General features: G+C 37.4%; 1 protein-coding gene across 3 annotated transcripts in view; it reads left to right on the plus strand.

The window, feature by feature from the left end:
* Positions 1 to 26,111, plus strand: part of TMEM135 (transmembrane protein 135) — a 168,306-nt gene that overhangs the window by 32,290 nt on the left and 109,905 nt on the right. For 2 of the 3 annotated variants that reach the window (XM_062020360.1, XM_062020361.1), the window contains one exon: positions 3,638 to 3,671. The exons of the other annotated variant lie outside the window; for it this stretch is intronic. In XM_062020360.1, coding sequence (XP_061876344.1) covers positions 3,638 to 3,671 — 34 coding nt within the window. The remainder of the gene's footprint in view (positions 1 to 3,637; positions 3,672 to 26,111) is intronic. 3 annotated transcript variants of the gene reach the window in all.

Raw genomic sequence — 26,111 nt, forward strand, 5'->3', positions numbered from 1 at the left:
AGAGTGGGAATGACTATAGGGAGAGAAATAGCTTAAAAATGACAGGGACATACCTCTCTTTCTTGCCTGTTTGTTGTTGTTTTGTTGCCTTTTATTTTTTTAGCCTAGCAACAACTCTTTATTTAAGGAAAACTATAAATATATTGAGGCAAACCAAAAACTAAGGAGAGAAAACTGTCAGTGAATTTTGTAGGAAAAAACCTTCTTGGTTGTGTTTTAAAAACTGTTATTTTGTATGATTTGCTATGATATGAAGCAAAAGCTCATGCTACTTGTGAAAGTAAAATGATTCTTTGAATTTTGTAATGTATCAAGCTAAGCAGGAAAACATTCTTTAGGAGACTGTTCCACAGTTGGTGTGCAGATTTGGGCAGTTGTCATTGCTTCTATTGACATAAATAGGATTTTTAACTCACATGTAAGGGGAATTGGACTTTGGTCTCAACCAAGTCTTCCAGAATTTACAGCACTATAAATGAAAATATAAGTATCTTGCTCACAGGCAGATACGTTTGAAGTGTGAGAGTGTCACTTAGTGTTTTCTTTGGCTTTTAAATACTATTGATTAAACAAAGAATAGGAAGTCTAATCTGCTTTTTATTTCCTGTATTTTCATTTTCAGTCCTTGAAGATGAGTTCTGAAAAATCAGACCAATTTCAGTAAAGAGTCATGAGTATGATTAAAATCTTAGGGAATATTGTAAAAAAAATGAAGTAGCTTAATTTTTATTTAAGAAATGGTATGTGGATGATGGACTCTGTAGTGTTACAGTGGAGGGAAAGATGTAATCTCCTTCAGTGACCAGACAGATTCTTGTCCAAAGTAGGGTGCAAATTGGAAAGGTGAGTAGCATAAGAGTAACTTATCAGTCAGTGGTTGTGGTGACCTCACTGGAAATACTTAAAGACAAACTTGTCTTTTTAAAGACTGGCTAATTCATTAAAGAAAAGTTTGTGTTTTGTATTAGTTAGGAAGACAGTTTTTTCATCACTGTGATCTTTTGATTTTATAATCTTTGGAAAAAGTTCTGTATGATATTTCAGAGTTGCTTTCCACTTTTTCAATCTCCCTGGTTGTGTTTGTGGTCCTCCCTGCTGGTTGGTCCAATGCCTGTATTGTACTGAGGACCAAAACCAGGCACAGTGCTCAGTGTGGTGGTGTGAGTGCCAAGTAGAAGGCATTAGTAATTTCCCTTGACCTGCTACCTATACTTCTGGTAATACAGCCTAGGTCACTGCTAAGCTTCCTTGCTATTTATATCTATAGCTTTTAGGATTTTTTTAAACAGTTATTTTAGACTCTTTCCCCTGGGCAGTGCAATCACAAAAATATGTGGCTCACTGTTGAGGTTAATAGGCCAGAGTTTAAGATCTATTGCTTTTAGAATTAGGTCTGAACATTACCAGGTTGTCTGAACAGCAGATTTTATCAAGTGAAACTTTTCTTTGAAGGTGTAAATGAATAAAGGAATTACCTTCTGTGGTGTGTTGTAATTTAAACGTTAAAAATGGAACCCATAAGATGGAAATTGTTCAGCCACAGATGATGTGACCTGTGTTGAATAACTAAACTGAAACATTGCCTGCTTGTTTCTCTAACAAGCATACAAGAAAAATCATGTGCAAGTATGAAATGAGTGGTGGGGGGAGAAACAAAAAGAAAAGTATGCTAAACACTGCTGCTTTTTCATACTTTAGTTAAAAGATAATTGAAAGATTTGAATGCTTTTGTGCAATCCTTCTTTTCAGGTAAAAGATACCAGTCTTGATAAGAGTTTTTCAGAACAGTTTTTCTTCAGTTCTTTAACATAACAAACTGGCAGGGTGGACCAGGATGTGCCATCCCATCTCGTGTCTCACAGATGCAACTCTCTTAGATGCTGACACCTGTCCTTATCCTAGTTCAGCCTTATCTGCCCCTCGTGAGTTTTGTCCTTAGCTTGTGTTTTTCTTTCCTGAATTAAAGATCTTGTATGTCAGTAGAAACAGAGCAAGGTATTGGAGATACTCTCAGTTGAAGAAGTGAGAGGGAGGCAGTGGGGAGCCAAAATGAAGATCTTGATGAGAGTGGCCTCTGGAAAAAAATGACATGAGGCAGAAGTGATGAAGGAGGAAGATGGACAGAAAGAACTTGTGTGCTTCTCATTGGGCTTTCCCATAGTGACCTTGCTGGACTGTTGTGACTACCTGCTGGTGTTGGTGCCTCTGAGATTAAATGTTAAACACCAGTTCATGGATGTTGTGGGTGAAAGTAAGCTCTTTATTAGTATCTTTAAACCTGCACAAAGCAGGTGGTTAGACATGGCTGACTACTTATTTTGTTGTTTAATTATTTCCTGCTCTTCTAATACCATTTCCCCAATTATATTCTCCTCTTGTTTACCAGCTGCAGTTTTAATACAGTCCATGAGTTGTACCAGTGACCCTTTTGCTTGGCCTACCTCCATCTTTCTTGTCCTGTTTTCCATCAGCTGTCATTCCTACAAAATAGTGCAACGTTTTCTGAACTTCCACTTGCTTTCTACCAGTCAAGTTCATGGTTGGGTTAGGCTTGCTGGATCTCATTTGCACAGGGCCAGGAAGAGTCTTTTATTTTTTGCAGTAACATGGGGCTATTTATTTTTAAAACAGTCACAGAATTAATTTGGAAGAAAACTTTGCTGGAGTTAGTCAAGGCCTCATACAGCAGCAGATAGAGACAGGCTTGCTGCAGGCCCTTTCAAATGATGTCATCTAGCAACTTTCTGTATTTTTCAGCTCCGGAAGTCCCTTCCTTGTGCAAATTCGTTGTCTGCACGTTTTCCCTCCTACTGACCCCTGCTTCTTGCATTGGTCTTGCTGCAGCTGCACTGCAGCTTCCGATTTCTTTCCTTCCTCTATTCTAACTCCTTTTCCTTTCTTTGTCTGTGTGGTTGACGAGTTGCATTTAGCCTCAGCCAAATGGGACAACAATTTAAGCTAAAAGTTACTTAGATAAAATTCTTAGGTTTTTAGTACTTAGAAGAAAAAAAAATGGTGAGAGGCTAAAAGATCCTGTCTAAATAGCAGTGTGAGCTATGGGCTGACATGTGGGGACAGATCTGCAAAACAATAATAAGTAAAAGAGAACGTGCGTGGTTGCTGTGTCAAGACACTGTTGGCATTGTGACTCTCTACTCGAAAAGACAGGGCATACTGGCTTGAAGGAGTAGAAAACACTTAACTGCAGGGCATCTTAGCCCTTCTGTTTATGTAGCACTGATTTCTAAACAGAAGCTTGCATGGAAGCATTTTTCTGTAAATTCAGAATTTTAACATAGACTTTGGCCATGGTTTGTGTACTTACCTGTCCAGTTTGTGTGTAGGCTTTTATTTTGTAATGACTGCTGTGCCTTGGCCCTTCATGGTGGCTTCTGGGCTCATGTGCAGTAACAAGTTACTATATATAACTTGGTTCATGTAATTCCTCACGGCTTTGGATACCATGCTGTCAAGTTGCTATTTTTGAGTTCACACTTACTTCTCTGTTGAGTAGTAATGATTTATCTTCCATCAATAGTCAGTTTTGGTTTTTTAATATTATTAATGCTTAAAGTGTTCTTCTCCACTGTTCAAAATTGTTTAATTCATTCACCAATTTTGTCATTTCTGTTTATAGGAGAGGTCTCCTCACAATTTACATGGCCAATCAAGTAAGTAATCCTTTATTTCAAGGACACATGAAAACTCTTGGAAATGTATCTTGATTAAAATTGTTTGATGCTGAGACACATTCATTCTTTTTAAGTGTTCCAGGATTTTTCTTTAGGAATTATGTGTTATTAGATAAATAAAATTATCTTAAAATCAAATTATGACTGTAGGTCTTTCAGAAGTGGCTGTAAAGCAGGGGCTGATATGTGGTTCACTGTACATGCTCAAAATGTCTTGTGTCATAGCCCCAAGAAGATAGGTAATTCTATATGTCTCCTCTGTAGTAGAATGGTATCTGATACTTTGTCATTATTTTACAGACCAGTAGTCCTACAACATAGACCCTAGTTTTGTAATTAATTCTTTTTCAGAGTGATAGCAGCTGTTGTACATACAAACATTTTTACCACGTGGTTCTTTCAGGTTTTGTGTCTGTCCCTTAAAATGCCATTCAAATAACAGTAGTAAATTTATCTAAGTAATGCTTTGTTCATTAACTTTTTCTAAATACATAGTACTTTTTGATCACACTCCTTTAGGAATGATTTTGTTACGCCAAAAGAATTATCTAAAGTTTTTTGATAGTTTGAGTTGCATGAAGAGTCACGAACTACAAAAGAAACAACTGAAGAGTTGTGTTCCAGACTACTGTGACAATTTACTGGGACTTCAGTAGAATTGTGCAAGAGTAATTACTAAAAGTCATGAGACAAAGGGAAGATATTGTAGTACAGATCGAGGTGATAAAATTTATACCTTCTATTTCAAACTTGTAAAGTTACTGTTGATAACTGTTGTAATTCTGAAGATTTGGAGACGAGGGGAGGTACCATATGTTTGCCAGCAGGCAAATATCACAGAAACTCCCTACATGCATTTGCTAAACCTGTTACTGAATTGTCTCTGAAGTTCTGGTGTTAGCAATTTTTTATAGGCAAGAATTGGTTTTTAGTTTATTCTGTGTTTGTAGACTGCTTGTCATTACAGGCTCACTTATGTGTGGAGTTTACAGACTTCAGAAGTGAAAAAACTAAGTTTTGCCATTAAGTTTATTATTTTTAGGGACCATTTTAACTTTTAGAGCTACTTGATTCAAATGGCTTATACCAATCCTTTATAATTCCTTTTTTTTGTTAAGTATTTTTACCTAATTTGAAAATCTGACAAATTCTGTTCTTGAAAAGTAATTAATTAGATGTTCAGACTCCCAGCAATGCATGGGGATGGTTTGATTTCTGCAAGGAAATCTTAACCTTGGAAAGTTTGAAGTTTTCCTTGAATTACAGAAGAGCAACTGTATAGAAACTCCTCATTCATGAGAAATAGATTTTGAGGATGGTGCTAATTTGTTGGCCATGCCATTTTTTCATTTGAAATGGACTTTTCAAGAGAAGGGTGAAATAGTTGTGCCTAAATAGCAGCACCTCTGAGTATCCCAGTTCAGAGAAAGCTATCATTGCGTTCACGGCTCTTAAGTTGCGATACCACATAGTTCACATGATGTTGGACAGTGTTATGATGGAAAAACCAACACATACAGATACACTTTATGGATGCCATTTGATTCCATGGATATTCTCTTCAACACAATGGTTTATTTTAGTCTCAAATCTTTTAACCCAGGGCTACCAGGGTTTGTTTCACAACTCAATAGTGACGTACCCTTGTTAGCAAGCTGTGTAATCACGGTAAATGTTTCCCTATTTGTTTTGCTTGTCTTTGGTTTAGAACTTTATATGCTTTGATAAGATTCACCTGCAAATTTACTAAGCCTTTGAAACATTTATTTCTGTCATTTTTTTGATTGTAGCATGCCCATTCTGAAAGCTGGGAAATTTTAATCATTAGTGATTGTGAAATTACACTGCATTTCTTGCATACAGTAAAACTCGTGTCAGGACCTATGACATTGAACTAAATGAGTATTCCTTTATTTTGGTTCATGTTTTGCTAAACTATCTTTTGCAGTCAGAACAGTAATAACAGGCCTCTTGTGTGATTCCTCATGTGTCTCCTTGCTCAGTTAGACAGACAGGAGGTAATTGTAATTAGGTTTATTGGTTATTGTAAGTAATTATTATGAATGTCACTGCAGTGAGCTTTTTATAGCCATATTAGGGCTTTTAAATGGGAAAATTTAATTTCTGTTGTCCTGTTGGCAGCACATGACAATTTGTCCTCAGAGATGGATTTAGGTAGTGAAAAGGGGAAAGGTGTGTTTGTCTTTATGCATGGCTGCTGTTTCTCAATTTTGTGAGTAAAATGCAGTACAACATGAAAGGCAGTGGGTCTAAGAAGGTGATATTTTTATTGTTTTTAAATCTGGAGCCACTAGAAACATGTGAATAAGTGTCCTAACTGATTTGAAATAAGTCAGAGCTTATATATTTATGTGAACCTGAACTCCTTAGGTACATTTCCTTATTGCTTACACAATAAAGTGACAGATTAAAAAGAACCTGTTTAGGCTGTCTGTGCTGTATGAAAAAAGTGAACAAAAATAGCTTCTGCTAAAATGAATTGATATAGCAATGCAATTCAGGGCTTGGATTTTCTTTTTTTTTTGAAGACAAGAATTAGAAATAAGTCAAATGAGAGTTCTGTACTTTTGATGTGAGGAGTCTAAATTCAACTTTTAAGCTTCTCATGGGAAGTCAGACAAGTCAAAAGTAAATTAATATGCCTGAGCCCTAACATTGCTGAACATGTGGATTCGGAAATTTTTAACTAGTTACAGTCTGAGACCTGACATTTTTGTTATACCCCGGAGCAGAGTAGCAGTAGTCAGTCCTTTGGACCACACAGAAGCACAGAGCAAGTTCTATTTTGGATTGCACGTGTTTAAAAGTCAAGAAATTTCTAGGATCGTAAGAGATGCATTGGTAGAGAACACATAAGATGATCCTTCGTGGATAATTTGAGATCAAAAGGAACTCCAAGGTTCCAACAAAATGTGGAAAGTGAAATGTAATCTCTTCAGTTATTTTTATCTGGAAAAATAGATTATATTAATGGCTGCCCATGAACAAGACCTATAGTGAAGGCATACTTTGTGAACAGCATAACAGTTTAATTGGTGCTTTTAAGTTGAAATCATGTCTTTGGATTAAAGGGTTTTTTTCTGTGTTGAAGAGAAAACAAGTCTGCCTTCATTAGGCAAGATAGGAGGAGACTAATCTGGACTAGGACCAGTTTGATGTAAACTTTCTGGGAAACAAAAATTCAGCAAATTTGATATGTTGCCATTGAAGTGCTATAAAAGAGACAGTCATCATACCATGTGCTGAACTACAAAATGTGGGGTTTTTTTCCTTTATCAGAAAAAAATGGTAGTTTCTTTACATGGTGTTTGAAATTCAAACTGTGCATCACTATATCCAAGAAAGACTTTCTTCACCTTGTACTGTGGCTTCTAATATATGGTGGTATGCTCATAAAACTGGAAATACTAATATTGATAGATTTCTCTTGAAAATGGTTTTTCCAGTGTGATGGGAGGAGGAGGTGTAAGAGTCTGGCCTAGCCATAGAGGGAGTATTAGGGAGTGAAAGGTATACATTTGAAAAGAAGACAAGAAAGATAGGAAGAAGAGGAGGCAGAGAAGTACAATCTAAAGATGAAAAATGACATTTTACTGTGCTAGGAGACATGAAGGGGCTGGATCTGGGCTGATGTAATGGGAATTGGTTTGTGGGAGTGTTACAGGTTTAACAATTGGAAGAAAGCTGAGAAAATGCAGACTCTATTCTAGCTAAAGAAGTGAGCAGATTTAAAAAAGTTTGTGGGGAAAAGAAAGGGTAAATTTTGTTGCAGTTAATAATAATAATTCATTTAGCAAGAACTTAGAAGGAAAGAGAGAGAGAGAGAGAGAGGGTACTAATGAAGTCCTGGATATGGGAGTTGAAGAAATTGTTGTCAGTAGTTGCTTTTGGATAAAGTTTACAGAGAAATATGAAGAGCTCATGTTTTATTCATTACTTTGCTGATGTTAGGTGATCCATGCATCAGCCATTTATGAAGTGTTGTACTCATATAGCGAGGAAGAGATACTATTTTAAAGTGTGTGTGTATGTATATACTTATACAGTCATGCTTGTCATCAGTGATAGGAAAGCAAAGCATGGGAGGAAGAGTACATCTTCCCAGATGCAGTGTGGTGATGCAGATACCAGATGCAGTGGTGATAATATGTTAAAGACCACTGATAATGAATAGAAGTGCTGAATTTTGTACATACAAACTTCAGATGTTTTTTGGGGAACCTCTAGGAGCTGCCGTGACCGTGTTCACTCAGCCTGTTAATGAAGCCAAGAGCCTTCTTACCTCATTGCTCTTCCTTTCAGACATGCCAATTCCTTCCTTCCCTATGTCTGCTATTTCAGAAATACTTTTTTTGTTTGTATTTCAAGTTCAATTAAGAGATAAAGCTACTAAGAAATACTGTTCACATTAAATACTGAAGTGAACAAGTTGATCAAAGGCATTCCAGTGGTTGATGCTTTGCTTCCATATGTGATAGAGAACAAGTAATACAGCTGAGCACAGTTTCCTGCAGTTTTAAAGTAGTCCAAGCAGTTTCACAGTTGAATTGCTTTTCAGTTGCCTAAATAGACTAAATCTGGGTTCATTTTGTCTATACCTTTGTTTATTCCAACCAATCAATGTGAAGGCCATGTATAAGTTGTGCTGTTATTTGGTCTAGGGGCATGCAAAAATGCTGAAGCACAGACTTAAAAAGAATTCCCTCAGGATCTAATGGAGATCTGATTCCAGATATTTGTATGGTGTTTTTTTTTTTTTTTTTTTTACAGGATGGAAGTTATAGTGATTCAAAATATCACTAAATCTTCATGCTTTGCAGTAGTTTTAAAAAACAAAGCCATTAGCCTAATTTAAGATCTATGGCACACACAGGCAGCAAAGGGAATACCAAGCTTGACAGAGATATGGCACAATATAAAACATAGTTCAAATGTTTGAGGCCAAGAGCCCTACAATATCACTTTCCATTTACACTAAGTTTGTTGTTACTGCTTTGTGGGGGTGATTTGTGGAGGGGCAAAAGAAAGAAGAGTGAGATTTGCTATGGCAAGAGAAAAAGCAACAATAGAAACCCACATTTAAACTGTGCTGGTTTTGGTCCTTTAAGTTTTTGCTAAAGGCAAAGCAGATATTGCAGAGGAAGATCTTTGCATACTCTGAACGTTCATGAGTGATTTTTCTCACCATCTTAAATGCTTTCTGTATAAAATTGCCAACGTATCTGAGTTGTTGCAGGTTTTTCAAGAAGTTCCTTATGCCAGTTGAAATTAAATATAGGGAGATACTATGAGTAATGCAGGTTGAAGGGGTTTGGTTTTCTTTTGAGTTAATTATGCAAATGACAATCATGATTTTATAACTTGCAACTCTGAGAAATTATCACCTAGTGCTGTTACATGCTGTAAAACATTGTGTAGCAATTCAGACTTCATGATTGTCACTTCTTCAATGATAATTAGCTTAGGTATTCTTTTAGCATGTTATCTGAGATAGGAATATCTGGAATTTTCTTCAGTTTTCTAACATTTCATGAGTAATCTCCAAAACTGAAAATGAGTCATGTAAATACTTGAGGCCCTTGTGTTCCAGAGTGGTATCTGTCCTCCTGCTGCCGTCTCCCCCATGCTTTCTCACTGTTATCTGTGCCCCTCTTCTGGGGTGATGGGTTACCATAGCAGTCGGCAGGTACCATATATTCTGTAATAGTGTCCAAAATAGATTTCCCTTTCGTTCCTTGCATTATCTTTTAAGTGAATGGTGTGACAACTGAAGTAAATAGTGTGGCAACTGAAGTAAAACCATTACTTTGTTCCTTCTTGCAGTCAAAAAAACTTAAGTACCAGGCTAGCTTTGTTGGTAATTCAAGTTGTCTTATTTCCTTGGTTTTATAAGTTACTGTTAGAACAGCACAAGTACTTAGATACTTGGTTTAGACTGGATATTAGGAAAAGTTTGATCCCCGAAAAGATTATCAAACATTGGGACAGGCTGCCCAGGTTGAGTCACCATCCCTGGAGATGCTTAAAAGCCAATAGATGTGGTGCATGGGGAGATGGTTCAGTGTTAGATTAATGTTTGGACTTGATCTTAAGGATCTTTTACAACCTAAATGATTCTATGACTCTATGACATTCTACTTCTGACCTCCTGTTTAAATTAGAGGGGAAAAAGCTCACAGGGAAGCTCTTGAGTTTTCATTGCTGAAAGCCACACTGGTCTGGAACTTAGCATCATAAAGTAGTTCCTGCCTCATGGACGACAAAACGCTGTGTTGGAATGGTTTTGTGAAATGATGCTCCCTACGGACTGTTATTGCTACTTAGGTTAAGGAAGGAGCAAAGAGGTCAGAATTTAGTACTGTGTAGAAAGAAGTGTCTTGTGGCAGAGTAACTTAGGGCAAAATTGCTGCTTTCTCATGGACCAGCTGCCTCAAGTGATGACTTGCTGGTGACTATAATTGATAATTTTTGAATTTCTTTTAAAGTTTTAAACCTTCAGTTCTAGTGCTAAGAAGAAACAAGTCTTCTCTGTTATGAATTTAGACATCGATATCATCTCACTAGTGTTTTCCCTGAGGCTACAGTGCTACTTCCTTAACACATCTCAAATTTGAAGTTGAGCTTCAGAGAGTCAGAGAGAGGGTATTCAGGACTCTCTGGGAGATTGTGAAGAATTGTTTTCTTCTATCAGGTCATGCAGTGTTCCTCAAGAAATCCTGCCTTTTGGTGAGGAATCGTATTTCATTACTACTTCTTCATCTAGATTTAGGAGGAGAGCCTCTTCTGTAGCTTCTACTTTACTGCCTGGACATTAGTGAAAAAATGAGATTGAAAACAAAGAGCTCATCTCTTCTATTTCACAGAAGGCATCCTGAGATGGAGCTCATCTGACATTAGTTCTATGGCCCTCACATAATTTACTTTGTCTCAGGATTCAGTGGGTCCCTTGTTCTCAGAATGATGCTTGAGGTATGGCTTCTGTCACAGTGTGGATAGTTGGGTATAACAAATGCACTTTTCAACAATGACAGAGAACTTGACTGTAATCTGATTTACCAGACTGAGCAAAAGAAGCAAGACTAATGGATTTTTATCCTTTAGATTTTCAAGAGCAAATCTCAAAGGAGAAAGCTAATCACACAGCAAGACTTGAGGATGGTGTGCTTGATGAAGAAATGTGGTTTTAATTTTTTATATAGTTTCAGTGATCAGTCTTAAATACTCTAAATGGTAGTGAAATAAAACATCTTGGGCACTAATGACACTTAGATTTTTTTATATTTTAAAATAAAGCCTCAAAATATGCAGTTGTGTTTCAGAAACATTTCAAAGGAAAGAAAAAGTCATAATGAAACAAAAAAAGCTTAGAGATTCAAAGACCTGAATAACTAAAATATACTTGTTCCTCATTCTGACCTCTTTTTCCTTTGGTTTGCACTCTGAAGGTAGAGTCAATAATTGAGGACTATCTTTTAGTAATTTTAAGCTCCTGTCATACTCCTATTTTCTGTAATACCTTGTTGTGTCTATGCATGTGTTTGCAGAAATAATTAAAAACCATTGAGCTTTGAATTAAAATCACCTAAACCCAGTTTTGAATAAGAATGTGGAAAAGAAAGCTTATTTTCTCTTCTCAAAAGACTTGTAACTATTCTTAACCTTGTCATACTTCTGCTTTTGTCACATATTCTCAGCATCCCCAGGGTACAGAACAGTTCAGACAGAGATGCTGTTAATAACGTGTGCTGGTTGAACACTGGAGTGGTAAGGGAAATGTAAATGTAGTAGCAGCAAAAAGCCAAAATGGTTTTGATTAAGATGTTAATAAAGTTAACATAGACTACTTGAAAAGGAACAAATTTTTCTGAGTAGCTTGGAGGAATCTGGAAGTTATTGAAAAGAAATGGAAAGAAATGCTTTTTAATGCCTGACAGTAATGTTCAGATTTATTCCAAAGAAGAAAAATTTCACCGTTTCACAGAATCTCTGAGTTTATTGAGGTGACTGTGCAGAGGAGTGTATTGTATGATCAACGTTTCCAGACTCCTTGCTTAGAAATTAAAAGCAGATGTTTTCAAATAATCAAAGGCTTGGACATGTTCACGTCGACAAATACTCAGATACTTTCCAAAAATGTTATGTTGGAATTCAGAATTAGATGCCATAAATGGATGAACTATATACTTTACACATATCATATTCTGTGGGATAGGCAGTCTGGCAACTGAAACAGGCAATATTGAAAGAAATTGCTACTTTAAAATATAAACATTACATAAAACTCATATGAGGAGAGAAATAAGATGAAGTCTTACTTGTTTTTGAATAGAGCATAATGTGGACTGATTTGATTAACTGAATACTTTATGTAATCAAATTACGAATAGTTCATGGCACTCTATGATGATTTTTGAAGGTTGAAACTTAAGGTTGTTGTCACTATCCCCACTGTAAATCTTTAAAAGGCAGGTTTTAAAATTAGGAGTCATGTGAACTTAAACATTGCTGATGTCTTCACTTTTAAGTAATACAGTAATCAAGTTAGATCCTGGCAGCTGGTGTTCTTGTGGATTGACATGGCTAATTGGCTTTGGCATCTTAGCCTCGGGAAACCTCATCAATCACTTCAGCAGCCATTTGGCAAGAGTCAGAGAAAACATTTAATGCTTTGTCTCTTGCTTTCTGTGCAAAACTACTTTACATTTTTAAACTTTGCAATGTATCTCATTAGAAGCTCAATATAATACCGTTATGCTCCTTTAACATGAGCTTTTATATGGAATAACTACTTACGTGACTTTCTGGAATTAGCAAAAGTGTTAATATTGCAAATCAATTTTGATACTTGCCTCTCAGTTAAAGCTTCTAGCTTATGCAGAATCTCATATTGGTAATATTCTAAATGCTAAAGAAAACTAGTTAACTTTTACAGTTAACTCTTTGCTAGTTAGTAATTGAGATGAAAGTAATGCACAACTTCAGGTTCTGAAGAGCTTTCAGGCACCCATCAGACACCAAAGTGCAGCTATCACTGCTGATTATGAGAGTTGCTGAGGGCAGTGATTTGATAGAACAAAAATATGAGTTGAGAGAATTCAAGGCTTCGCATCAGGTGATATCCCAGTAACGTTTCAAGAAAGTTGAGACTTTTTCTTGTGGAAGGAAAGACTTTAAGAGTTCTTCTAAGGAAAGCTGATGAGAGCAAGCATCTCCTGCTCATCTTGTTTCGGAAGAATCTTTGCAGTCGTCTTCTATTCTCTCAGATCTTTAAATTGTCAGGCAGTCATATATTCCTCCTTAAGCCTTCAAGAAATGTAAGTAGTATCCTCTTGTGTCAGGAGCAGTCCCTCTTACCTGGCAGTTCCTACTGCCCTGTCCCACTTACGAATTTGTGGTGTTTAGGAAGATGGAGAAACAGCTCAGCTCTGGATGAAGTGAAGGAAAAATACAGCCAGAGGGCTGAGATGAGGTGGACCTTAATCAAAATACTTTCTCTTTCTGTATGTGATAATATGGGTGTAGAAATGGAAACTTCTTTGGAAGACAGGGATTTTTTGCCATTTCCAGCAATACTTGCCATTTGTGTCTTCAATTCAATTCTGTGTTCAAATATGCAGAATGAAGGCATTTTTAAAGAATAATACAGTTTGCATAGTGTACTTTCATTCTGGTGGTTTGTGATTTGATTTTTTAAAAAAATTGTTTTTCAATTTTTTGCACAATGTTGTTCTTACCATAGAACTTGATAGTGGAATGAGCAGGCATTGTTTCTGATTAATTATATATTACATTTAACTATTTCATTCTGTGCTCCAAATGTTTCAGTTGAAATTACATCCTTCATGCTTTTAATTACCTATATCCATTCGTAGTATATTACTGCCAGTTTTTGTCCGATATTGTTCCTGACATCGTTTATAGGATAATGATAATTAAGAGCAGCAGTTTCAGCCCAGAAGTCATTTTACTCCTTTTAAAACTCTTAAGCTGTCAAAATAAAAGTCAGTTGTATCTTTGCAATGCTTAAATAATAGTTCCACAAAAGTTGTGGAACAAAAAAGTAGTTTGGTCTAAGAACTAGAAGCAGCTTTTTTTTCTATACAAAAGTGAATTGTTTTAGAAAATATTACAGTTAGCTTCTCCTTTTTCACAGTTTCTGTGATGTAAAACAAAAGTAATACCTTTGCATATACAGTCTGAAATAGTGATTGGTTTTACATTTACTCTTCTATGTTTTGAAGTGTTTCCTGTATTAGAAAGCGTGTCTCATGTCTGTGTATAAAACTGATCTCAAAAGTCTTGTTGTAAGTAAGTATTTGAGGTTTATAATCAGATATAATGGATGTGCTGGGTTGTATCTATAACCTTGTGTAGACTGGTAAATGTTAAAGTGGGCTGTTGAAGTTCATTACATGATGCTGTTACAGGATACGCAGATTTTTAAACAGTGCTGAGGCTAAAGTTTTTTAATTGTGTAAACAGTCACTGGTTTGGCATTCAGGGGGAGGTGATTCATTTGAAATCTTGTCTCTGTGATATGCTCCTTATGCCTCTAATAAGGTTAGAAAAGTGGAGGAGGACAACTTCTAGCACAGCTTGTAAATGTCAGTGTAGATGGAAGACAGGTCAGCTTGAAAACAATATTGGTGCTGGAAAAGTGAAAGGAAAAAAATCCTGTCTTGAAGCCGAGCTCTAAAAAGGAAATGTGTAGAATTATGATTATTTTTCGTAAAGCAGAAGGAAACAATTCTGAAGTATCAAACAACATCTATTAAATGTGGGGAAAGTTGAAGATAGAGTAATATTTATTTTAGCTATGTCTAAAGCTCACTGGTTTCCTCAAGATGGTTTTTTATGTTTGTTTGAGCCCTGTTCACATGTGAAACTTTCCAATTAGTTTCCTGTCTGTAGACAACAACCTGGCTTTAATAGTATTTGTAGAGGAAAATCCAGGGATGACTGACAGTAGGATCTTTTCTGAATCCGCTTTTCTATCTTTTCTACTCTTTCCACACAATAGAGCAATGATCAGCAAGTCAGAGCATTAGTCACTATGGAAATTTCGATAGCACATCAGTTGTTACCACCATGTGCCGTTAGGTAGGGGAAACCTGCACCATTTGAGGTTGATCTCGTAATAGTCGCTTCCATGCGGATCACTAATGCGTTTGTGTTGTGAGTTGTGTAATTCTTTGAGGAGTTTCTTTATGGTTCAGTAATCTTTGTCTGCTCAGAAGCAATGGAGTGCTTCAATAGCTCCTGCTCTTCTCAACTCTTGAGGACTGCAGAGTATTTTTGCAGATTTTATTAAAATAAATGTGGAAATAGAAATTCCACATTTAATATTGCTATAGACAATGATCTGAAGTGGGAATCTATTGAAAACACATGCATTTCTTGACTTTAATACCTGTTTTATGTTGATAGAACATGTTTTGTCAATGGATGGACATGTAGCCTTAATAAAATTCAGAAATGTTACCTGTCCACCATAGTCTGGGTTACAAAAACATGAGCATTGGTTTCAGTTATATGTTAGACTGGCTATCCATGAATTTTAAATAACTGAATCAAAAATGTCCTCAATTTTTTTAGCCTTCCTCCAAAAATGAAGTTAATAAATTGTCACCTTTGAAAACTTTCAAATATTAGTGATTGTACTCTTTCAGTTGCAAATGTCTTAGTCTTGAAAAGTTGTGCTTTCATTTATGTTAAATAATTTGTGTCATTAGGCTTGGGTAAAGTAACTCATGACTTCAGTCTCCTTCAGTTTACTGGTATGATTCCTGAGGCAAAATTCTGTTTACAGTATTTCATTTACAGAATTTTCTGTGTTGTTTTGCAGGTCATTATGTTAATAAAAAGATCTTTAAGTATCATCCATGTTGCAGAAATTTTAGAAGAATGCTTGTACAGTTGGATTGGAAATACACTATATGTATTTGTGAGCTCATGCCAACTAGCTGCTTGCTCTGCTTGCTAATAGGGCAGGTTGTGTCAGGGCTCCCTCACCCTTACAGAAAAGAAGTCTTATCTTAAGTGAAACTTTTTGTGTTCCACAGTTAGACTCAAGTACCACAGACTTGAGAATTGCCAAAAGGCAGGGAGAGCTTGCTTGCCAGTTATGGTCCTGGACAAAAGAGACCAGACTACTCAGGTTGTGGAAGAAAGCAAAGTAATTTAATCTACCACCAACAAAAACACAAACATAAAACTCCAAAACATAACAAACAGAAAACAACACAGAGTGCTACAATGATGAAGAGCACAACCAGCCCTTTAAGACTACTTTCTCCCCACCCCCCCCACTCTTCCCAGGCTCGGAGCCCTGATCTTGGTGTCTTTATCTCTTCTCCCCCATGAATGACTCAGGGGGACAGGGAATAAGTCTTTTCTCAATGGCTTGTGCTGTTTGTCTGTCCTCAGAGCAGGTGGACTTCTTGCTGGTCCTTCCTTCTCCAACACAGGGTCTTTCAAACAAGAGCCCTGCACAGCCTGCTCTGACAAGGCTGCAGCTCCTCTCCACCTCCTGTGTGTGTGCGCTCTGTGGCCCACAGGCTCTCCAGCACGGCCTGAGCCATGGCCTACTCCTCAGACAGTCTCTGCCTGTCTGGGTGCACTCACATGGAACTGCTGGTGGCTCTCAGTCCTGCCATTGCCCTCCATGGGTTGCAGGGTTGCCTGTGTTCTCACCACGTGCTGCAGAGGGGTCTCTGGTCTGGCACTTCTCCTTCCTTCCTCCTTCTCTTGACTGTGGGGTCCACATGATCATCTCCATCTTTTGCCACTCCTCCACCTCCTTTTAAGCACTTCAAATTCCCTTCCTTGAATAGTGACGGCAGAGGCGCCAGATTGGTCAGCTGGCCCAGAGGTGGATCTGAACCCAAGAACCGAGGGAAAGTCTGAGAATTCTTTACTGAGTCTTTACTGCAACACACTCCCCCGTTACCAAGCAAAAGCAGCTCCTCACTAAACCATGACGCATATCACTGGACACTAAAAAAAAAGTATTACCCTATCCTCTTGACACATACCTTTCAAATACTTTTAAGTATTAATGAGGTCTTCTTCATTCTCTTCCAGGCTGAACAGTCCCAAGTCCTGCAGCCTTTTCTCATAAGAAAGTTACTTCAGTCATAGAATCATAGAATAGTAGGGATTAGAAGGGACCTTTAGAGATCATCTAGTCCAACCCCCTGGCAAAGCAGGTTCACCTAGGTCATGTCACACATGTCGTGCAGGTCTCTTCCAGCTGCTGCCATTCTGTGAATCTGTGTGAATACTTTATAAACAATTGTATTTGCTTTGAGTACCTGAAAATTTTAAATATTTTAGATGTTTATATAGGAAGTTTCTGTTATTTTTTTTTAATAAAAACCCTTCCCTGCTTCCTGGCAGACACACACGACATAGACATGAACATACTGTTTTTGTCTCTATTTTTATCATAGAATCATAGAATGGTAGGGGTTGGGAGGGACCTCTAGAGTTCATGTAGTCCAACCCCCCTGCAGAGGCAGGTTCACCTAGATCAGGTCGCATAGGAACATGTCCAGGCGGGTCTTGAAGACCTCCAAGGAAGGAGACTCCACAACCCCTCTGGGCAGCCTGTGCCAGGGCTCCCTCACCTCAACAATGAAATAGTTTTTTCTTATATTTAAATGGAACTTTGTGTTACACCTTCATCCCATTTATGTCTCCTTCTGTCTTTTATTAACCATCAGGAGCTTTACAAGTTATGGTAATTTTTACATGTAAAAGTATGCAGTTGTCTTTGGTGGCAATAGACATGCTATCCAAGAACTTCCTTCTTGAATAACCACTTTGCTTCACATTTAAACCTTGATGTTCACGATGGCTCTTATTCTTGGCCTAAATAAGACTGCAGGGAACTGAACCAGGTTCCTATATGTGCTAAGCTGTGAAAACTGGCCCCTTGAGTTCTGAGCCATGACCCTGGCATACCGTATCAAACATTTTGTGTTGAAATGGAGACACTGAACTTGAATATGGACATTGTTTGCTAATGCTTGCAAATCATAAGTTAGTGGCCTTAGGCAAAGCAGAGGTAATGGGAGTTCAGTAATGTAGTGCTGGGAGAACTTCGTGGTTGTGAATAACAAGGTTCTTGGACACCTCCCCCCCTGCCCCCAAAGGAAAAATTTGTGCTGGATTTTTACTGAATTGCGTGGCTGTCTGCTTATATTCCATTTATGAATCTTGAATATACCAGAGATTGAAGATATTTCTGTTTTGATAAATTTTGGAGTAAGATCTCTCACTGTTTTGTTAAGAAAGTGTTACTAATGGGCAAGAATCTATTTTTTTTTCCTCCCTGAATTCTATCCTACATGTAATGTGGGTTGTGTATTGTGCATGTGGCAACTAAAAATGTTTCAAACTAGAAAGATTATTTTTCAAACTTTACCGAGTTATTGCAACTTGTAGTTTGAACAGCAACTTAAAAGAAAGTCAAACTTGTTTGTCTTAACAGATATACCCTCTGTGGAAAAGGGATTGGAAGGAAGCCTCAAACATAGGTCCATGATGTGGGAGACCTTCAAATGATACAGTGAAAATTTCCTAGAATAGCCATGAACTGAAAACAAAAATGTGTGATGAACAATATTGGGAAACTATAGCTACAGGAATTTTGCCACTGGATTAAGAAGAAAGACCAACATAGCAGTCTGTTGGTTAGCATCATGACCTTTAGAAAAAGTAGATCATGAATTACTTGAGATTTACTGAAGTCATTAGATCAAAGAAACTATGAGACACTAAAATGAAGAAAATGAGTCAGTCAGTGTTTTGCAATACCCTAAGAAACAAAAACTGTAGTTTATATTTGGGTTGTTTTTTTTTCATTTTTAATGTAGTTTTTTTAGTTTGTGGTTTATATTGTGAGCAAAATCATCAACAGACTGTACATGTGGGTGCTGTACTGTGAGCATATCTAAATTAAGCTATAGAACCATGTATCTTTTCTTTGGGCTGTAGTATGCATATGGCTCTTTGCTTCCCTTCAACCTGCCAAGTCTACTTCACAGGCTTCAGTGCCCTGTAATAAATAACAGAATCATTCAGGTTGGTAAAGGCCTTTAAGATCCTCAAGTGCAGCCATTCCCCCAGCACTGCCATGGCCACTGTTAAACCATATCCCTCAGCCCAACATTATATGACTTTTAAATAACTGCAGGGACGATGACTCCACCACTTCCCTGGGCAGCCTGTGCCAAAATACTAGGTAATGGGGAGGAGCACCAATTATCATTGTCGTAAATGCTCTGCCAAAGAGGAAACTGAGAAGACAAAGTTTTGCTATTTATAATTTGTCTAGGGTTGTGAAATTGAGAGCAGAAGACTCTCATGATACTGTTCTGTTGACAGTTTCAGCAATGCAGTGTATGTGGGGAGAAAAATCCTTCTTTATATGCACAGTGTTGGAGTATGAATTGTTACTCAGAGGGACAGGAAATTGAAATTATGAGGAAAATGTCAGTTCAACACTTTGTAGCTATTAAACACCTCACACTTCTCCTACCCTTTTCAATTTAATATTAAACCTGATTGGGAAAAGAACAGAGGATAAACCAGCGAAATCATTATCGTGATGATATATAAATCATGTGGTTGCTGACAGGTTTACTACTGTCTGTAGTTCTGTTCCTCTTTAAAGTGTCATAGAAGTAAAGAAAGTACCTTGTGGGAAAAAAAAAAGATGCAAAGGTGTTGAAGAACATGTGTAAGTGGAAGAGCTAAATTAAGTCAACTTCGCCTGAGGGAGGATGACTAAGGGGAATAGGAGGGAAGTATGTAAAATCATGTTTGTATGGAGAGGGGGAGTAGTGGTGAAATATTTACTTGTAATACAGTAACCAAGAGATGCCAAAGAAAATTCTTAACTATTCAAAACAAACTGATGCATACACATACAAAGCTACACTGAAGAGCTCGTTGACGCAAGACAGTCATGGGAAAAATATTTCCTTAGGACAGTCAAATATGAAGGCTCTGTGTCTTGTTCTTGTAGTTTCCTGAAGTGCCAGGAAGGTGTTTTTCAGGCATTTGTCACTTGTTAGTAACAAAGAATTGAGCTAGCTGAGCTGTGGATCTCTTCTGGTGTGACTGTTTTTGTGCTCTTGGGTTTAGTACAGTATTTCTTCTTCTCTTGGAGTAGGAGTTGAAAGACTTTATGCTTCTACATGTGGAGAGGTGAGTCTTGTCTCTTGGACCAGTTCAACTCCAGCAGCAGGAGGGCATTTTGCAGTGTATGTGAAAAGCATTTCCAGCATAACTGGTTGACCTGCTGGACTCCAAGCAGTCTGATGCTTGAAACACATTGCTCCCCCCTCTTCTTTCTCTTCGTGTGTAGCTGTTACCAATGTATTTGTTTTTCATTATACTAGCTGCCCATGCAATAATTAATTGAAAGTATATAAGCATGATTTTCTCTATACTTAATTCCTTTTGCCATATGTAAAGCAAACAGGCATCTTGTGGCAAGCAGTAAGAGAAAATGCAGGGAAGCTACATGGCATCTGGTACTTTGGAACTGGTACTTTGAAGTGTGTTTGATGGCATCTCTGGACACACAGTGTGTGTTTGTTATTAGCACTCAGTTATGCAGAGATAGTAGGGTAAGCTACAGCCTCCTAGACATGGACTAAATCCTTTGTTAGTGTGTACAGATAGTTGAAAGTACTGTGTTCATCTTGCATTGTCTCTGACGAATATGGAAGTCTTGGTTGTAGTGTATGGAGATGGAGGAGCTTTTTATCAATGTCATTAGTAAGACCTTTGTAACACTGATACTATAGTTCTGCATTACCTTGTTGTCAGAGCAGATTTCTTTTTCCCTTCCTCCCTTATTAGTCTAAAAACACTTGGCCTGGTTAATTGTCGTAGAAGATACAGGCAGAAATTATATATATATATTTTAAAAAATAAAGACATACTGGATAGTTTTAAAGAGCTGTAAATGCAATTATTGGTTCTGCCTGTAACTGTTTATTCTCTGTTACTCAGTTACAATCAAATCTTTAGGAGATATATTTTTTTTTTTCATGTTGATGGGATGAAAAGGACAGTGGCTTTGTGACTGAAGAGAAAATGACTTCTTTGTAAAAGAGATTTTGAGTCTTGGCAATTTCCTCAGCGTATTATAAATAGGAAGACACATCCACTGTATATGGAATCTTCAATCTAAATAGTTGAAAGGGTAGAATATTAATAATAATAATGTATATTTCCTAAATAATTATAACAGGAAATTAAATAGTTTGAGCAATTATGACTGTTACATTATTCATTGTGCTAAATGTTATTTTTGGTAGAAAATTTCAGTTAAAATAGATTACATTAACATTTCTCTGAAGTAATAGATATAGCCTCCCCTTAAATAGCTAATTCTTTCTAGTAATAGTGTTAAAAGTTTCCTGATTTAAATTGAGAATGGTCAAAATGTTAGGCTCCATAAGCTTCACTGTATAAGAAGTTAGAAGTAAGGGAGTTCTTTTGATTTTGATGGGTTTGAGCATCTTTTCCATATGGATTCAATTCACATTTTAATCGGAATGTGGAAGTCATTACTCTGACATCTGAAACTGAGGTAGCAATAAAAAAAATTATCACAAACAAGACAGCAGACACAAATTATTTTGTGTTTATTAGTGGGTGGGCCTTTTGAAACTTTCCCAAAGTTAATTGATTCCAGATATCTGAGAATAGAAATTGTATTATGACAAATTTATTTCTGGTCATGTTTGAGTCTCCTCAGTAAAGCTGGCTAAAACAAACAGAAAAAGTTGTCAACCCACTCATGACTGTCTCCAGTTTCTGTTGTTGTAGCTTTAATCCTAGTGATTTGGTTTAATAAAGACCACTGAGAAAACAAACACTGGTAGTGACTGCACTGCTCTTGTAAATTATTTATCATATCTCTAAGGTTTTACTGTGGCCTAAGTGCTGCTGTGTTAGCTTAAATTGTTCACAAAGATGTCATACTGGATTAAATGCCTATGTAGAGTTTATATATGCCTGTGAGCAACACGTCCTTGCTGGCTGTGGTGGGAATGTGTGTGTGCACGAGGCTGTGGACATGCGACTCTGTCCCTGCTGTCATGGTGAGTGACCAGAGCTGGCTAAACCACAAAGCCTGGAGTTTCATCCTCTACTTCCAGTGCAGAGAAGCTCTGCCTCGTGCAGGACAGTCTCCATTGTTCTATGGCTGCAGGCATTCAGCGAGGTCTTCAGAATGGGTTAGTGGTGAGATTGTGTTGCTTACCTTAGGTTACATATGCTGTGAGCCCAAGGGCTTTGTCTGAGGGAGGACAGGAGCCCAGGACAGGGTGTGCTGTGCCTCAAGCTGTTGTTCTTATGAATTGGTATGATGCATTTCCTGTAGAAAGTACAGCAGGATTTAAAATGCTTGCAAATGGGAGACAACTATAGCTAAATAGCATATTATTGCATATTACATGCATTGTCATATATGTAGAATCAGAATCATAGAGTGGTAGGGGTTGGAAGGGACCTTTAGAGATCATCTAGTCCAACCCCTCTAGAGAAGCAGGGTCACCTAGATCAGGTCTCATATCTTCCTATATTGTATAGTCTATTACTGTTGCTATATTTAATATTTATTCAATGCATTTGTTGAATAATCATACGCCCACTATGTAACAATAGCTTAATTTTTCCCTTTTAGAACTAAACTTAGGTGTGAAAACATTATAAAACTGAAGTTGTGCAGTATTTACCTTTCCTATCAATATGTACCTCAAACTTTTTTTTTTTTTTTTGTTCTTAAAAACAAGCTGTTTTGGCAGATTTTTGAACTTTTACTGTGTCAAGTTTTATTGTTTAAAGAGTTTTGAACATCTAGAGTTAGAAATACCTAAAGTTGATTCTAACAAGTAAATTAAGTAATGAAAGTTTTGCAATGATAAATGTAGAAGTGGAAATTGAGAAGAATTAATTCTTCTTTCTTTTAATGAAAGAATCTAATTGGTAACTTGGCATGCCAAATCCTTGGAAGACAGTCTTCTTCCTGCTTTGTCTGCTGTGGCACACCGTTAATAAGATACACACACAAAAAGTACACATTTATAGAGAGATATATATATATATATATATAAACTTTAATACCACACCTGGCGAAAGGGAAGAGAAGGCCTTTGTCCATCTGTATGTTTTTCAGAATTAGCAGTAAGTAAAAGTGTTAAAGGAAATGTTAGATTTGTGTAGGCATGACTTTAATTAATACAAGTCTATGTTCTGTAAGTGTGGTGTTTGTGAAACTTATGAAAGAGCACTAAACTGCATTAAGGTAATTTATGGACCAAATAAATATCAGTTGCTAAGGTAAACTAGTGTAGGAAACAGTGTAACTAGGATAAAACATTGAAGACTTAGAGTAAATTGTAAACATTTCAAGAACAGTGATACAATTGTTTCTTTATATCTGCCTCAGCAAGTACAAGTTAATTTACAATATATTTATTAACAGGCTCAGGCTAATAAAACGACACTTACGGAGCAATTTTGGACACTTTCCAGCTTTTTGTTTTGTGTAGGGACAAGTTAGGCCAGTTCTTTAATACATGGAAAAAAAGGCATCTGTATTCTTGACTCCTTTATAAGGTTGTTAAATTTACCATTTGGCATTTAAGAGCAGTGTTTTGCGTTGTGCTCAATTAGTGCAGACAAAGCTATCGAAGTGCCAGTTTCAGAAATGTACCTAATTACTATAAAACACTGAGATCCATTCATTCTGTGTTTCTGGCTCTGTGGGTGCCAGCCACAGAGACTCCAGCAACTTCTGAAGCCTAATCCCAATTCACGTCTCCACGTTTCTGTAGCACTTGCACGTTGGAAGCTGTAATAGGGTCTGGCTGTTTATGGTTATGTGTTGCTATGCCTGCAGTCTGTAGCGTATTGTGGAAGGGAAAGCTTGGTGCATAGGAAGAAATTGAAAAAGACTCTCTGTGGTAGGAGTCTGGGGGAGGGTGAGGGAAAGGCTGAAGGGTCTTTGAGTTATCAGATCCCAATCAATTTTTGGAGTAGGATTTACTTGTATCTTACACTAGATGTTACAAGTTACTGGTTAGTTTAACAGACCTGTCCAAGCTTGAGTGCTCTTCTCATTAGCTTTTTGTAGAGACTTCTGGTTTAGAACTTATTTTTGGCACAGCTACTGGGCCTTAAAATGAAGACTTAACGCAGACGAGCCTTTGCTGCTTCCTTTGGCAAGACTCATGTTTGAAACAACAGAACTGCACCTCGCTACTCAAGTTGAAGTTGTTTTATCTGGAGACTTATGTAAAATGGTAATTCATCCTTCCCTCTGTCTACTGGGTGAAGGAGCGGATTGCTATCAGAAAGTGTTCCCATAGAGATGGTTATCTGTACTACAGGCTACACACTACATCTGGGGAACATCTTACAGTTGTCAATTTTCCTGATGTTTTCATTATGCGAATCCTTTAAATGCTGATCTGTTTTAGCAGGCCCAGGGTTTTTTTTGTACACTGTATCAGCGAAGAGGTGAGACTTTTAACATCTGATAGATAGGAAGGGAAAAAGGGAAAAGCTTGTAGTGAAGACCTGTCCTGATACATGGTAGTTTATCCTGTTAGCTGCTCTTTATGCTTGCAAAACAGATGGATGCTTTCTTCATCCGTGTTTTGAAAGCTTTCTAAAGTGTGAGCCCAGACGAGACATTAAACAGTCTGATTTATGAGTCCATTTGATGTTTCTGCACTTATCAGGATTAATTTTGTCATGTGATGGGGAATGCAGAATGTTTTAGACTCAGTTGATCATCTGCCACAGTTTTAAAATTGTTTTTAGTATTGTTCCATTCTTGATGCAGGAATTGCTTCTTTTTTAAGTGTAATTTATGTACTTTTTACCCCAAGAGGTATGAGCTGTTACTTGGCCGTGCTAACATACAGGCTGTTCAAATGACCATGCTTATCCATGCAATCCAGTATCAATCCCAGTAATCCACGTGTACTTGATACCTTTAAACCTTGCCAGGAATAACTGTACATTTTGTTCCTGGTCAAAGAACATCTTTCTTGTTATTTTGCACTTGGTTAAAATATTTGTTGTGAATCTTAAAATCCATATAGGTGATTTTTAGCTTTCCTTACATGTTTAACACAAAGAGAATGAGTAAATGTAGGGTGAGTAAAGTGATCTGGTGAAGTGATTCTGTTATTTGCATCCCTTGGGGTAGCTTAAGGCCATGCTGCAGTTTCTGGATTTGGTAAATCTAGCAGGTGATTTACTGGTGATGCTTCTTTTTATATCCTAAGAAATGTGCAAATTCAACTGCAGACTTAAAAATCTCTTGCATTTTCTTTACTCTGTGTGAATGTCATCCGTTCCTCTTTTCAGAAATAACACATTTCATGAGCAGAGTAGGCTATTATGATGGAATATACAAATCTCCATTTTACGTGCCCACAAGACATTCAGCTGCCAATTCTTACAACAATTCAATTAGTCCTTGGCTTGTGCTGCGGAAATTAAGTGTGGATGCATGGTTTCCCAAAGTAGTGTTTTCAGGGGTTTTTAGATGATAAATTAATGGTCTCATACAGGAATGATGTCACAAATTTGGATTAATAGTGCAAATTCATTAATCATCAAATAGTAATTACAGAGAAGAATTTTGTTCTGGAATTAGTGATTAGTATGATACATATGAGACTTTTTAAGTGTCATGTTTTCAGCTAACATTTCATCTATTTCATAGAATCATAGAATGGTAGGGGTTGGAAGGAACCTTTAGTCCAAGTCCCCTGCAGAAGCAGGTCTACCTAGTTTGGGTCGAACAGGAATGTGTCCAGGTGGGTTTTGAAGGCCTTCAAGAAAAGAGACTCCACACCCTCCCTGGGCAACCTGTGCCAGGGCTCCCTCACCTCAACAGTGAAATATTTTTTTCTTATGTTTAAGTGGAACTTTTTGTGTTCCAGCTTCATCCCATTACCCCTTGTCCTGTCACTAGATACAACAGAAAAAAGGGATGTCCCAACCTCCTGACACCCACCATTTAGATACTTATAAATGAGATCCCTTCTCAGTTCCTACAACCTTTCCTCATATGAAAGATGTTCCATTCCCCTGATCATCTTGATGGCCCTGCGCTGGACTCTTTCCAGCACTTCCCTGTCCCTCTTGAGCTGAGGAACCCAGAACTGGACACAGGACTCCAGATGAGGCAGAGTAGAGGGGGAGAAGAAGCTCCCTTGACCTGCTGGCCACACTCTTGTTGATGCATCCCAGGATGCCACTGGCCTTCTTGGCCACGAGGGCATGTTGCTGGCTCATGATTAGTTTATTGTATTTCAGTACATTGTAAAATTTCTGTTAACTTTAATGTGCAAA

The sequence above is a fragment of the Colius striatus genome, chromosome 1, assembly GCF_028858725.1.
Source record: "Colius striatus isolate bColStr4 chromosome 1, bColStr4.1.hap1, whole genome shotgun sequence".
NCBI classification, from domain to species: Eukaryota; Metazoa; Chordata; class Aves; order Coliiformes; family Coliidae; genus Colius; species Colius striatus.